The sequence below is a fragment of the Pristiophorus japonicus genome, chromosome 7 (assembly GCF_044704955.1).
Source record: "Pristiophorus japonicus isolate sPriJap1 chromosome 7, sPriJap1.hap1, whole genome shotgun sequence".
NCBI lineage: Eukaryota > Metazoa > Chordata > Chondrichthyes > Pristiophoridae > Pristiophorus > Pristiophorus japonicus.
In genome coordinates, this window is record NC_091983.1 from 78,070,093 (window position 1) to 78,086,429 (window position 16,337).

Below are 16,337 nucleotides of genomic sequence, written 5' to 3' on the forward strand. Positions count from 1 at the left end.
CCACCCTCTGGGTGAAAAAAATTCCCCTCAAATCCCCTCTAAACCTCCTACCAATTACTTTAAATCATTGCCCCATGGTTATTAACCCCTCTGCCAAGGGAAATAGGTCCTTCCTATACATTCTATCTAGGTCCCTCATAATTTATACATCATCATAGGCAGTCCCTCAAAACGAGGATGACTTACTTCCACGCCAAAAAGGAATGAGATCACAGGTGTTTCAATGAAGGACCTAATATTCCAGGTCCCGAACTACATCTTGAAGGGTGGAAGATGCCTGTGCGTGGATTTTTTTTTAACGTGTGGTGGCAGTTGCACACCAACCACCACACGGGCTCGACAGAGCTAGGTCTTGGTCCAGTGGCAAGGATTAACCAAGATGACAGGAGACCAGCTCTGCTGCACGGGCCTAGTGCACACACATATCGCAGTGTGGGCTGGCCCGTGCTGCCCCTGGGCCCTCGTCTCTTCTGGCCCCAAACTCATGCCTCTCCTGAGCTCCAATCACGTCCCCCTACATTCTCTCGCCGCTCCTGCTGTATCTGCCCAGGCTCCAATCACGGACCTGGACCTTGATGACGTCCTTCTTCGCTGCCGTCGCCCTCCTGCACCAGCTCGCACTGTACCTTGCAGTGGTACGCCGCCACACTGCCCATGGCCACCGCTCGCCGCTCCTTATTTGGCCCCGACCTGCCGCTGATGATCTCTTGCAGGTCACCCCTCAGGCTCCTCTGTTCCAAGGAAAACAAACCCAGCCTATTCAATCTTTCCTCATAGCTAAACTTTTCCAGACCAGGCAACATCCTCGTAAATCTCCTCTATACCCTCTCCAGTGCAATCTCATCTTTCCTGTAATGTGGTGACCAGAACTGCATGCAGTATTCTAGTGTGGCCTAACTAGTGTTTTATACAGTTCAAGCATAACCTCCCTGCTCTTGTATGCTATGCCTCAGCTAATAGAGGCAAGTATTCTGTATGCCTTCTTAACCACCTTATCTAGCTGGCCTGCTACCTTCAAGGATCTGTAGATGTGCACTCAGAAGTCCCTTTATTCCTCTACACTTCTCAGTGTCCTACCATTTAATGTGCATTCCCTTGCCTTGTTAGCCCTCTCCAAATGCATTAACTCACACTTCCCCAGCTTGAATTCCATTTGCCACTATTCTGCCCATCTGACCAGTACATTGATTTCTTCCTGCAGTCTTTCTTCATTATCAACCACACAGCCAATGTTTGTATCATCTGCAAACTTCTTAATCATACCCCCTACATTCAAGTCTAAATCATTTATATATACCACAAAAAGCAAGGGACCCAGCACTGAGCCCTGCAGAACCCCACTGGATACAGCATTCCAGTCACAAAAACACCCATCAACCATTACCTTTTGCTTCCTGTCCCTGAGCCAATTTTGGATCCAACTTGCCACTTTGCCCTGGATCCCATGGGCTTTTACTTTTGTGACCAGTCTGCCATGTGGGACCTTATCAAAAGCCTTACTAAAATCCATATACACTACATCAAATGCACTACCCTCATCGAACCTCTTTGAATTTTTTAGGCGGTAACAATCAAGTTAGTCAGACACAACCTTCCCGTAACAAAACCATGCTGACTGTCCTTGATTAATCTGTATCTTTCCAGATGAAGACTGTCCCTCAGAATTTTTTCCAATAACTTATCCACCACCGAGGTTAGGCTGACTGGCCTGTAATTACTCAGTCTTTCTTTCTCCCTTTTCAAACAAGGATAACAATGGCAGCAAGTCCTCCAGCATCACACCTTTAGCCAGAGAGAATTGAAAAATGATGGTCAGAGTCTCTGCTATTTCCTCTTTTGCTTCTCTTAACAGCCTGGGATATATTTCATCCAGGCCTGGGGATTTATCCACTTTCAAAGCTGTTAAACTCCTTAATACTTCCTCTCTCACTATGTTTATTTCACCTAATATTTCACACTCCCCGGATTGAAATGTTTGCATCGTCCCAATCTTTTGAGCAAACAGCTTGTTGGGCTTGTTACATACTGGCTAAAACATTTCTCTGAATGTATTTTAGGAATTCCGCACCTTCGATACCTTTCACAGAAATTCTATCCCAGTTAGTATTAGGGTAGTTGAAATCCCCTATTACTGGCCTATAGTTTTTGCACTTCAGATATTTGCTCTTCTATCTCCCTCTGACTGTTTGGGGGTCTATAGTATACTCACAGCAGTGTGATCACCCCTTTTATGTTCAATTCAACCCATATAGCCTCATTTGATGATCCTTCTAATATATCATCCCTCCTCACAGCTGTAATTGCTTCTTTAATCAATACTGCGACCCCCACCCCACCCCCGTCCTTTTTTATCCCCCTCTCTATCCCGTCTGAAAGCCCTGTAACCAGGAATGTTGAGCTGCCATACCTGCTCTTCTTTCAGCCATGTCTCAGTAATATCGTACTCCCAAGTGACTACCTGTGCTCTCAGTTCATCTGCCTTATTCCCTATACTCGTTGCATTGAAGTACATATCAGTTAGCACTGCCAAACCCCCTTGTTGTCTATTTTCTAGCTTTTCTTTCCGTTGCCTTCCAAATTCACTTTCTACTTTCCTGCTTTCCAATTCCAGCTTTGCTTCTCTCCCTTCTGAATCTATTCTCAGGTTCCCATTCCCTTGCCAAGCTAGTTTAAACCCTCCCCAACAACACTAGCAACCCCCCCAACGAGGATATTGGTCCTTTCTATTCAAAAAATCCCCAAACTACATGCAATACACTAACTGCAGTCTAACCATTGTCTTGTGTAAATTGATCAATCTCTTTAATCTTGTACTCTTAGGAATTAAGAGTGCCCTAGCAAAACTGAAGTCAATGAGAATCGGGGGAAATCTCTCCACTGGTTGGAGTCATACCGAGCACAAAGGAAGATGGTGGTGGTGGTTGGAGGTCAATCATCCCAGCCCCAGGACCTCGCTGCAGTTGTACAGGGCCTTGGGAAGGCCACACCTTGAATATTGTGTACTGTTTTGGTCTCCTAACCTGATGAAGGACATTCTTGCTATTGAGGGAGTGCAGCGAAGGTTCACCAGATTGATTCCCGGGATGACAGGACTGACATATGAAGAAAGACTGGATCGACTAGGCTTGTATTCAATGGAATTTAGAAGAATAAGAGGAGATCTCATAAAAACATATAAAATTCTGACAGGATTGGACAGGTTAGACGCAGGAAAAATATTCCCGATGTTGGTGAAATCCAGAACCAGGGGTCACAGTCTAAGGATGAGGGTAAGCCATTTCGGACCGAGATAAGGAGAAACTGCTTCACTCAGAGAATTGTGAACCTGTGAAATTCTTTACCACAGAAAGTTGTTGAGGCCAGTTCGTTAGATATATTCAAAAGGGAGTTAGATGTGGCCCTTACGGCTAAAGAGATCAAGGAGTATGGAGAGAAAGCAGGAATGAGGTACTGAAATGCATGATCAGCCATGATCATATTGAATGGTGGTGCAGGTTCGAAGGGCCGAATGGCCTACTCCTGCACCTATTTTCTATGTTTCATCAGGGCAGTGTCCAAGGCCCAACCATCTTCAGCACCTTCATCAATGACCTTCCCTCCATCATAACGTCAGAAGTGGGGAGGTTCGCTGTTGACTGCACAGTGTTCCGTGCAGTCAACTCCTCAGATAATGAAGCAGTCCATGCCCACAGGCAGCAAGATCTGGACGGCATTCAGGCTTGTGCTGATAAGGCAAGTAAAATTTGTGCCACACAAGTGCCAGGCAATGACTATCTCCAACTAGAGAGTCTAACCATCGCCTCTTGACATTCAACGGCATTACCTTCACCATGTGGTCTGAAGCGGTTCAAGAAGGTTGCTCACCACCATCTTCTCAAGGGCAATAAGAACATAAGAAACATGGAATAGGAAGCAGGAATAGGCCATTTGGCCCCTCGAGCCTGTTCTGCCATTCAATAAGATTATGGCTGATCTGATCTTGGCTTCAACTCCAATTCCTTGCCCGTGCCCCATAACCCTCGACTTTCTTATCATTCAAAAATCTGTCTATTTCCACCTTAAATATATTCAATGACCCAGCTTCCACAGCTCTCTGGGGTAGAGAATTCCAAAGATTCATAACCCTCAGAAGAAATTCCTCCCCATTTCCTTTTTAAATGGGTGACCCCTTATTCTGAAATTGCCCCCCAGTTCTAGATTCCCTGCATTTACCCTGTCAAGTTCCCTCAGAATTCTATTTGTTTCATTATCACCTCTCATTCTTCTAAACTCCAATGAGTATAGGCCCAATCTACTCAACCTTTTTTCATAAGACAACACCTTCATCTCAGGAATCAACCTCGTGAAACTTCTCTGAACTGCCTCCAATGCAAGTATATCCCTCCTTAAATGAGACCAAAACTGTACGCATTACTCCAGGTGTGGCCTCACCAACGCCGTATACAGTTGTAGCAGGAATTCTCTAATTTTATACTCCATCCCTCTTGCAATAAAGGCTAACATTCCATTTGCCTTCCTAATTACTTTCTGATACTGCATGCTAACCTTTTGTGTTCCATATACAAGGACCCCCAGATTCCTCTGTACCTCAGCATTTTGGAATCTCTCCCCATTCAAATAATAATTTGCTTTGTTATTTTTCCTACCAAAGTGAATAACATCACATTTTTCTCCATCTGCCAAATTTCTTCCCACTCACTTAGCCTATTTAGAAACATAGAAATTTACAGCGCAGAAGGAGGCCATTTCGGCCCATCGTGACCATGCCGGCCGACAACGAGCCGCTCGGCCCTCCATCAGCAGCCCTGAAGGTTACATATAAACCTATGAACAATGGCGGAAAGGTAAAGAGCACCCAGCCCAAACAGTCCACCCCACACAACTGCGACACCCCTTACACTAAAACATTCTACATTCCACCCTAACCAGAGCCAAGTGATCTCCGGAGAGAGGCAAAAACCATATAAAAACCCAGGCCAATTGTGGAATAAAAAACGGGAAATTCCTCTCCGACCCATCCATGCAATCGACATTAGTCCAGACGATCGAAACTTGTCCAGATCATCACCCTGGCTGTAAGTACTTACCATCGTATCCCTTCTATTTATATCCCTTTGCAGATTGTGTGTGTCATCCACACAACTTGCTTTCCCACCTATCTTCGTATCAGCAGCAGATTTGGCTACATTACACTCGGTCTTTTCATCCAAGTCATTAATAATGGGCCAACAATTCCGGCCTCCTCAGGTCCGTACGGAGTTCCTACAGACCCGGGATGGCATCGGAAATGCCGATTTACAGCGCGCAATGCGCATGCGCTGGAAACCGGCATTTCCGATCTGTCACGTTTTTGGCTTGACAGATGGCCGCGTCTCGGGAGCGAGGACATTTCTAAGTGGAAATTTGATATTTACGCTTACAAATGACTTAAAAAATCTTGCACCTGAAAAAGCAGGCACATAGCGTACTTTTACAGGTGCAAGTGTTTTTAAAAAAACACAAACATTTAAAAATAGTAATTAAAACATATTTATTAAAAACCCTCCCCACAACAGTAGTTTATTTTTTTAAACTTTTTTTAAAATTCCCGTTTTTTTTGTAGTGTAATTATTTTCCATTTTTTTTTATTAGTGTTTTGGGTGTTTGGGGCTCTATCACAATCACAGTAATAGGAGTTTAGGACCCTGCAGAACTCCTATTACTATGATACTTTACCTGATTGGCTGCCCAAAGCCATGTGACTCCAGCTGTAGGCATGCGCACGCGTCGACGCGCATGTGCTGCGACTGACCATCAGGAGAGGCCTCAGCATCGGAAAGTCGAACTTGGACAGCAGCTTAAGGTCGGTGCATATGATTTCTCTTAAATGCCCACGGGAAGACCAAAATGGAATTTCAGGGCCAATAGATTGTAAATTGTTGAGGGCCCAGCACTGATCCCTGAGGCACCCCATTACTTACAGTTTGCCAACCTGAAAATGACCCATTTTTCCCAACTTTCTATTTTCTGTTAGTTAGCCATCCTCTAATCCATGCTAATATATTACTCCCAATCCCGTGAGCTCTTATCTTGTGCAGTAACCTTTTATATGGCACCTTATCGAATGCCTTCTGGAAATCCAAATACACGACATCTACTGGTTCCCCTTTATCCACCCTGCTCGTGACATCCTCAAAGAACTCCAGCAAATTTGTCAAACATGCTTTCTCTTTCATAAAACCATTCTGACTCTGCTTGACGGTATTATTATTTTCTAAATGTTCTGCTACTAATTCCTTAATAATGGACTCTAGCATTTTCTCAATGATAGATGTTAGGCTAACTGCTCTATAGTTTCCTGCTTTCTGTCTCCCTTTCTTAAATAGGGGCGTTCCATTCCGCTGGGACCTCTCCAGAACCCAGGGAATTTTGGTAGATTACAACCAATGCATCCATTATCTCTGCAGCCACTGTTGAAGCTAATACATGGAATAGCCATTTGAACCAGCCATCAGGGGGCTGCCTGCACATACAAAACCATAGCCCAGCACAAGTCAGCTCTCGAAGGAAAGGAGGGGAAAATATTGAAGGGAAATAAAATCTAGCTAATTTCTGATTATATCAGTCACGTTCTAATCTGCCCATTCTGTCTAATCCTATCATATTATAAAGCAGATCTGTAAAAGCTATGTGACTAATGTTTCATAAAGATTCAAATCACGAAGGAAGACACAAATAACCTTCCGGAAATACTAGGGGACCGAGGGTCTAGTGAGAAGGAGGAACTGAAGGATATTGTGTTAGGGAAATTGTGTTAGGGAAATTGATGGGATTGAAGGCCAGTAAATCCCCGGGGCCTGATAGTCTGCATCCCAGAGTACTTAAGGACGAGAAATAGTGGATGCATTGGTGATCATTTTCCAACAGTCTATCGACTCTGGATCAGTTCCTATGGACTGAAGGGTAGCTAATGTAACACCACTTTTTTAAAAAAAGGAGGGAGAGAAAACGGGGAATTATAGACCGGTTAGCCTGACATCAGTCACGGGGAAAAGTTGGAATCAATTATTAGAAACATAGAAACATAGAAACATAGAAAATAGGTGCAGGAGTAGGCCATTCGGCCCTTCTAGCCTGCACCGCCATTCAATGAGTTCATGGCTGAACATGCAACTTCAGTACCCCATTCCTGCTTTCTTGCCATACCTCTTGATCCCCCGAGTAGTAAGGACTTCATCTAACTCCTTCTTGAATATATTTAGTGAATTGGCCTCAACAACTTTCTGTGGTAGAGAATTCCACAGGTTCACCACTCTCTGGCTGAAGAAGTTTCTCCTCATCTCCTCATTATTAAAGATGAAATAACAGCGCATTTGGAAAGCAGTGAAAGGATTGGTCCAAGTCAGCATGGATTTATGAAAGGGAAATCATGCTTGACAAATCTTCTGGAATTTTTTTGAGGGTGTAACTAGTAGCGTGGACAAGGGAGAACCAGTGGACGTTGTGTATTTGGATTTTCAAAAGGCTTTTGACAAGGTTCCACACAAGAGATTGATGTGCAAAATTAAAGCACATGGTATTGGGGGTAATGTACTGACGTGGATAGAGAACTGGTTGGCAGACAGGAAGCAGAGTCAGGATAAACGGGTCCTCTTCAGAATGGCAGGCAGTGACTAGCGGGCTGCCGCAGGGCTCAGTGCTGGGACTCCAGCTATGTACAATATACATTAATGATTTGGATGAAGGAATTGAGTGTAATATCTCCAAGTTTACAGATGACACTAAACTGGGTGGTGGTGTGAGCTGCGAGGAAGATGATAAGAGGATAAGAGGCTGCAGAGTGACTTGGACAGGTTAGGTGAATGGGCAAATGCATGGCAGATGCAGTATAACGTGGATAAATGTGAGGTTATCCACTTTGGGAGCAAAAACATGAAGGCAGAATATTATCTGAATGACGGCAGATTAGGAAAAAGGGGAGGTGCAACGAGACCTGGGTGTCATGGTATATCAGTCATTGAAAGTTGGCATGCAGGTACAGCAGGCGGTGAAGAAGGAAAATGGTATGTTGGCTTTCATAGCTAGGGGATTTGAGTATAGGAGCAGGGAGGTTTAATGCAGTTGTACAGGGCCTTGGTGAGGCCTCACCTGGAATATTGTGTTCAGTTTTGGTCTCCTAATCTGAGGAAGGATGTTCTTGCTATTGAGGGAGTGCAGCAAAGGTTCACCAGACGGATTTCCGGGATGGCTGGACATTCTTGCTGTTGAGGGAATGCAGCGAAGCTTCACCAGACTGATTCCCGGGATGGCTGGACTGACATATGAGGAGAGACTGGATCGACTGGGCCTGTATTCACTGGAGTTTAGAAGGGCGAGTGGATCGCATTGAAACATATAAAATTCTGACGGGACTGGACAGGTTAGATGCAGGAAGAATGTTCCCGATGTTGGGGAAGTCCATAACTAGGAGACACAGTCTAAGGATAAGGGGTAAGCCATTTATAAGAACATAAGAATTAGGAACAGGAGTAGGCCATCTAGCCCCTCGAGCCGGCTCCGCCATCCAAAAAGATCATGGCTGATCTGGCCGTGGACTCAGCTCCACTTACCCGCCCGCTCCCCATAACCCTTAATTCCCTTATTGATTAAAAATCTATCTGTGATTTGAATACATTCAATGAGCTAGCCTCAACTGCTTCCTTGGGCAGAAAATGCCACAGATTCACAACCCTCTGGGAGAAGAAATTCCTTCTCAACTCTTTTTAAATTGGCTCCCCCGTATTTTGAGGCTGTGCCCCCTAGTTCTAGTCTCCCCAACCAGTGGAAACAACCTCTCTGCCTCTATCTTGTCTATCCCTTTCATTATTTTAAATGTTTCTAAAAGATCACCCCTCATCCTTCTGAACTCCAACGAGTAAAGACCAAGTCTACTCAATCTATCATCATAAGGTAACCCCCTCATCTCCGGAATCAGCCTAGTGAATCGTCTCTGTACCCCCTCCAAGGCTAGTATATCCTTCCTTAAGTAAAGTGACCAAAACTGCATGCAGTACTCCAGGTGTGGCCTCACCAATACCCTGTACAGTTGCAGCAGGACCTCCCTGCTTTTGTACTCCATCCCTCTCGCAATGAAGGCTAACATTCCATTCGCCTTCCTGATTACCTGCTGCACTTGCAAACTAACTTTTTGGGATTCATGCACAAGGACCCCCAGGTCCCTCTGCACCGCAACATGTTGTAATTTCTCCCCATTCAAATAATATTCCCTTTTACTGTTTGTTTTTTCCCCAAGGTGGATGACCTCACATTTTCCGACATTATATTCCATCTGCCAAACCTTAGCCCATTCGATTAACCTATCTAAATCTCTGCAGCCTCTCTGTGTCCTCTACGCAACCCGCTTTCCCACTAATCTTTGTGTCATCTGCAAATTTTGTTACACTACACTCTGTCCCCTCTTCCAGGTCATCTATGTATATTGTAAACAGTTGTGGTCCCAGCACCGATCCCTGTGGCACACCACTAACCACCGATTTCCAACCCGAAAAGGACCCATTTATCCCGACTCTCTGCTTTCTGTTCGCCAGCCAATTCTCTATCCATGCCAATACATTTCCACTGACTCCGTATACCTTTAACTTCTGCAGTAACCTTTTGTGTAGCACCTTATCGAGTGCCTTTTGGAAATCTAAATACACCACATCCATCGGTACACCTCTATCCACCATGCTCGTTATATCCTCAAAGAATTCCAGTAAATTAGTTAAACATGATTTCCCCTTCATGAATCCATGTTGCGTCTGCTTGATTGCACTATTCCTATCTAGATGTCCCGCTATTTCTTCCTTAATGATAGCTTCAAGCATTTTCCCCACTACAGATGTTAAACTAACAGGCCTATCGTTAACTGCCTTTTGTCTGCCCCCTTTTTTTAAACAGAGGCGTTACATTAGCTGCTTTCCAATCCGCTGGTACCTCCCCAGAGTCCAGAGAATTTTGGTAGATTATAACGAATGCATCTGCTATAACTTCCGCCATCTCTTTTAATACCCTGGGATGCATTTCATCAGGGCCAGGGGACTTGTCTACCTTGAGTCCCATTAGCCTGTCCAGCACTACACCCCTAGTGATAGTGATTGTCTCAAGGTCCTCCCTTCCCACATTCCCGTGACCAGCAATTTTTGGCATGGTTTTTGTGTCTTCCACTGTGAAGACCGAAGCAAAATAATTGTTTCAGGTCTCAGCCATTTCCACATTTCCCATTATTAAATCCCCCTTCTCATCTTCTAAGGGACCAACATTTACTTTAGTCACTCTTTTCCGTTTTATATATCGGTAAAAGCTTTTACTATCTCTTTTTATGTTTTGCGCAAGTTTACTTTCGTAATCTATCTTTCCTTTCTTTGTTGCTTTCTTAGTCATTCTTTGCTGTCATTTAAAATGTTCCCAATCTTCTAGTTTCCCACTAACTTTGGCCACCTTATATGCATTGGTTTTTAATTTGATACTCTCCTTTATTTCCTTGGTTATCCATGGTTGGTTATCCCTTCTCTTTCCGCCCTTCTTTTTCATTGGAATATATTTTTGTTGAGCACTATGAAAGAGCTCCTTAAAAGTCCTCCACTGTTCCTCAATTGTGCCACCGTTTAGTCTGTGTTCCCAGTCTACTTTAGCCAACTCTGCCCTCATCCCACTGTAGTCCCCTTTGTTTAAGCATAGTATGCTCGTTTGAGACACTACTTCCTCACCCTCAATCTGTTTACAATTCAACCATACTGTGATCACTCATTCCGAGAGGATCTTTTACTAGGAGATCGTTTATTATTCCTGTCTCATTACACAGGACCAGATCTAAGATAGCTTGCTCCCTTGTAGGTTCTGTAACATACTGTTCTAAGAAACAATCCCGTATGCATTCTATGAATTCCTTCTCCAGGCTACTCCATGCGATTTGATCCATCGATATGGAGGTTAAAATCCCCCATGATTACTGCATTCCTTTTTCACATGCCTCCATTATTCCCTTGATTATTGTCCGCCCCACCGTGAAGTTATTATTTGGGGGCCTATAAACTAATGAGATGAGGAGAAACTTCTTCAGTCAGAGAGTTGTTAACCTGTGGAATTCCCTACTGCAGAGAGTTGTTGATGCCAGTTCATTGGATATATTCAAGAGGGAGTTAGATATGGCTCATAAGGCTAAAGGGATCAAGTGGTATGGAAAGAAAGCAGGAAAGGGGTACTGAGGTGGATGATCAGCCATGATCTTATTGAATGGTGGTGCAGGCTCTAAGGGCCGAATGGCCTACTCCTGCACCTATTTTCTATGTTTCTATGTTACTGTAAACATTCTGGCAAAACTTGAAGGTTAGGTGAAGTTTGTGAAGGGATCTGTGATCAAATCCCACTGAATACCATTCTGAAAACTGGTTTGAAACAGGTTGCCAAATCAGGAATAAATATTTAATAAAAGTAATGTTCTGCAATTAACAACTTGTAAGTGTTAACATAAAAGGCATAACTATTGCTTTAAACTATAGCAAAAAATGAACTAATTACTAAATACACCCTAAGTGCCATATGCAATGCTGAACTTCAGGATGAAAAAAAATCGTAACTGAACTACAAAATGGTGCCTAAAAATAAACATAATCTGGGGAATTTTAACCCCCAAAAATGTTTTAAATCTCAAACCCAAACCTAACCTGTCTTGAACCCGCCCACTTTGTTTTAACTGAGCAGGATGGGGGGGGGGACAGGGGGCGGCAGGCGGGCAACCACCCCGCGGGTTGGTCATTTAAATATTTTAATGACTTGATCTCTCTTTCAGGTTTAACCCTGGCCAGCCGGTAAACCCTGCAGCTAAAAGGGAGGAGGACTGCTGCGTGGAAGATGCAAGTACCTTTTCCAGCACGCCATCCCCACACCCCACCCCAACGACTGCACGAGCGAGCGATTGGACCATCTCCTCTCCTCCCCGCCCCCACAATCACTGAACCCCTCCTCATGATCACCGACAACCCCCGCCGCCCTTCCATCTCTACCAGCGATCCACCCCCCCCCCCCCCGCACTGCCTGACGGGGAGACAAGCCTGTCAATCAGGCTGGCATGCAGGCAAGGAGCCTGCTGAAAATAAACCACGCACAAAACTCCACAGCGTTCAGGGAAATCCAGGTTTCCTGGCCAGACCTCTTCCACTCCCCGCATCCTCTTGGAAATCCCATCCAGTAAATATCATATCTCAAATTAATTTGGAAAGTGTGAACCGTAAAATAACTCCTCGTCTACATGCTAAAAATTATGGCCCAGAAATTTCTATGGAGGACTTCCCGCAGGCAAAGCACTGTAGAATAGAAATAAAATGCGCACTTATCTTAAGCTGCCTTCCCGGGTCCGTAAAAACTTCGTATGGGCCCGGGATGTCGGAATTTCTGCCACAATTTCAGGACACATCAAAACCAGCATATGAAGTAGACAATTAGCAAGATTTATATAAAACACTTGCTTAGTATTATGACAAAGCTTTCCTACCAGAACTCGCAAGAAACTACCTAAATTGTTTAAAAAACCTTAAAAGTTAATTAAAACTAGATTTAAAATATAACCAGAAGGAACGAGAGAGCATATCAATTCCACTTGATGGCATTATGAGTATTATTTTGTGGAGAATCACTGATCTAGAATTTTTTGCTACCATGTTATCTGAACTCTTCAGAAAAAAAGAAATGACACAAATTCATAAATAATCTACTTAAAACACAAGAGTTCAGTAAACATACAGCTAAGTATATTTTATTGTCTCCAACTTTGGAAGTAAATTATCCTTGCTCATTTAATCATCTTTTGAAGCAGTATTAATTATATATAAAAACATTGTCATTTCATTTGCACACATGACAACAAAATTTAAAATGCACATCCTCTCAAGGGTAGAATAAAGCACTATTACGGGTTAGAACAGAGGTGGCCAAAATCCAGCCCGCCAAGTAATTCTATCCAGCCCACTGGATGGGACAGAAATAGAACTCGAGCCGGAGATCGAGCCGCACATTAGTGTATCCACTTTCACTTCTCGTGGGTCAGAGACGGACCCAAACTGCAGCCAGGGAACATACAGTAATATTTAATTTCATTTATCAATTCGCAAAAGCGAATCTCCTTGGTCCAATCTTGAAAGCATCTATGCTAATGATATCATGGGCACAAAGGTATTTCTGGTGACATCATTGCCCGATAGGGGCAGCATCTCTTGTTTTTTGCCTCTTGATGGAAGTGTGCAATTCTGAAAGTCAGTCATACGAGAAATGAAATCCACTTTTATCCCCACTGCTTATTTAACCGCAACCAATTCCGACCATCCCTTCGGAACAAATCGAGTGCATTCCCAGGCCGAGTAAGAGCTGAGGCATCAGCTCACAGGCATAAAAAAATATTTTTCTTGTCAGTGGTGGTTGAAATTTATTTGATATGTATAAAAAGTATCAGAAGATGAAACAATTGCAACAACAGCAACTTGTATTTGTATAGCGCCTTTAATATAGTAAAATGTCCCACGGCGCTTCACAGGAGTGTTATGACAAAAAAAATTACACCGAGCTACATAAGGAGAAATTAGGGCAGGTGTCCAAAAGCTTGGTCAAAGAGATAGATTTTAAGGAGCGTCTTAAAGTAGGAGAGAGAGGTAGGGAGGCGGAGAGGATTAGGGAATTCCAGACCTCAGGGCCTAGGCAACAAAAGGCATGGCCATCAATGGTTGAGCAATTATAATCAGGGATGCTCAAGAGATCCATCCCTCTATTTTTTTCCATTTAAAAAAAAAGAAAAGGTAATTTCTCCCCTTCCACTTTTGGTCTTTTCAGTCTATACTATTTGTTCAAGTTAAAAAGCAAAGTATTCACAAATAACCCACCCACGCATCAGAAAGAGCAATAATTCCTCATCAAACTTTGTGGATATGGTGACTTGGTCAAAAAGAGCGCAGATTGTCATTTGCAGTCAAATTAAGCACCTGTTGACACAATAAATAAACCCATCCCTTTAAGCTAACACTGCTCCACAGTTAAACTGAGTCCAGTTTGAACCTTTTATGCACCCCGCTTCCCAAAAACAAATATGTACACTCATTCTCTCCCTACCACACAAAGAGATGCCCAACTTCTTCACACTTAGGATTCTGGTGTTTTTTTAAAAAATAGATGAGTGAGGAGCCCTTGATACTGAGAAAAATTGCAAAAAAGGAGATTTTTTTTTTTTTTAAATCGACATGCTCTAAGAAAATATACACCAAAATATTACATACTTTGCAATGATAACAGGAAAAAAGGTGAACAATTAAAGTTTTAAATGGGATAATGTATTCCAGACAAATGTAGTTGTGCTATTCAGTAACTGGTCGGTATTGCTGCTAGACTTCAAAAATGAGAGTCGTGAGCTCTCTGCAAATAATTTGGGAAAGCAAAAATCTCTTCCAGTGGCAGGAGCTGGCGAATGGCCTGCACGGGACCTCGCGGTTGGTGCGCGACCATGCACCTTAGGGGGAACATTGGTGTGCAGCCCTCAACAGCTCACCAAAACTGGTTAAGTGGCCCTCCAGCCCAAATAATTGCCCACCCCATACAGAAGTGAGGTATACTTTGGCATATTAAAATTATAAGGCAGCAAGTCAGTTCTTCTGATTACACTCATATGTCACAATAAGTGATAATTATGCATAAACTCAGCAGGAAACTATTAACAAAAACTGCAACTTTATATTGGTGAACGTAATTAAGAAACGGCAAGATTTATTTACTTTCGAAGTAGGCAAAAGGGCCTGCACTGGCCTTCTCTTGGACTAAAAATTATTCTGTTGTTAGGAGAGAGAAAAATCATAGCAGGACATCTATATTATGGGACAATATTTGAGAAATTACTTATTTTATAAGATGATGAAACTGTATAATTGATTTTTCTTGTTCACTGGTTTCTATAGAACCATGACGAACTCTTCGTATTTCTTCAATTGCATCAACTCCTGTTATTTTCTTACTTTTTACAAGATAACAGGCAAGCATTGTTCCAGTTCTCCCAAAACCGTGGAGACAGTGGACTCCAACTCCCTAGAAACAGATGGAAAAAAAGTCAGTTAGCACTGCATTCCCTTTTGACTAGTTCACTACTTTGTTGCTAAATTACTATCCTTTGTAACCGTCAGTATACATTTCACTACTTTAAAAAAATAACAAGTGTGTACAAACCTCTTTGAAAACTTGAGGTTCATTGCCGATGTTATACACACTCCAACTTACTCTGAACCATCTTTACAGGCTCAAGCAAGTAAATGTTAATTCATTCAAGGACTCTCTCACAGTACATGGTCAACATTATAATTTTCATAATTAGTAGAATATGATGAAACTCAAAAAACCCCAAACAAAATTCTTAAAAGTGATTTATGGGGCACTGGCACCAGTACTGGGATAAGAGGGAGCTGTTCCGTCAGGATGGGCTTCATTTGAACCAGGCTGGGACCAGTGTCCTGGCCAATCAAATAACTAGGGCTGTAGATAGGGCTTTAAAGGAAATAGTGGGGGGGGGAGGGATCAGGTGAACGGAAATTTAAAAAGTCAAACAGAAAGGAGAAAGCAATAGTGCAGGGTAGCGATAGGGGTAATGATAACCAGAGTGTGACAGTAAGGGACTGAGCATATAAACATAAAAGAGTACATCAGAAAGTGGGGTCAGAGTAGGGGAAAAATGGTAAAAAGACAAAATTAAAAGTTCTTTATCTAAATACACACAGCATTTATAACAAGATAGATGAGTTGGCGGCACAAATAGAAATAAATGGGTATGATCTGACAGCCATTATAGTGACGTGGTTGCAAGGTGACCAAGGCTGAAATATTCAGGGGTATGCGCCATTTCGAAAGGAAAGGCAGAAAGGAAAAGAAGGTGGGGTAAGCTCTGTTAATAAAGGAGGAGATCAGTGCAGTAGAGAAACATGTTATTGGCTCAGAAGATCAAGACGTAAAATCAGTTTGGGTGGAGATAAGAAATAATAAGGGAAAGAAGTCATTGGTGGGACTAGTCCATAGGCCCCCTAACAGTAGCTACACTGTAGGACAGAGTATAACTCAAGAAATAATGGAGGCTTGTAAGAAAGGTAAGGCAATAATCATGGGCGATTTGGCAAAGGTAGCTGTTATGTATGCAAACCTGTAATTACCATGTCTAACCATCAGAGGGCTTATCCTCTGGAGTCCCAAGGGATCCCACAATCCCTTGGGAGCACCTGTACATAAGGAGGCCTCACAGGCTGGAGAGGCATTCTGAGATCTGTAATAAAGGAATACGGTTTACTTTGAGCTTGCAGTAT

At 43.0% G+C, this 16,337-nt stretch overlaps 1 protein-coding gene across 2 annotated transcripts in view; it reads right to left on the reverse strand.

The window, feature by feature from the left end:
- Positions 1 to 12,783: 12,783 nt before the first annotated feature.
- dusp23b (dual specificity phosphatase 23b) overlaps positions 12,784 to 16,337 on the reverse strand; it is a 50,773-nt gene continuing 47,219 nt past the window's right edge. For both annotated transcript variants that reach the window (XM_070884385.1, XM_070884386.1), the window contains exon 3: positions 12,784 to 15,078. In XM_070884385.1, coding sequence (XP_070740486.1) covers positions 14,893 to 15,078 — 186 coding nt within the window. In that variant the 3' untranslated portion in view covers positions 12,784 to 14,892. The remainder of the gene's footprint in view (positions 15,079 to 16,337) is intronic.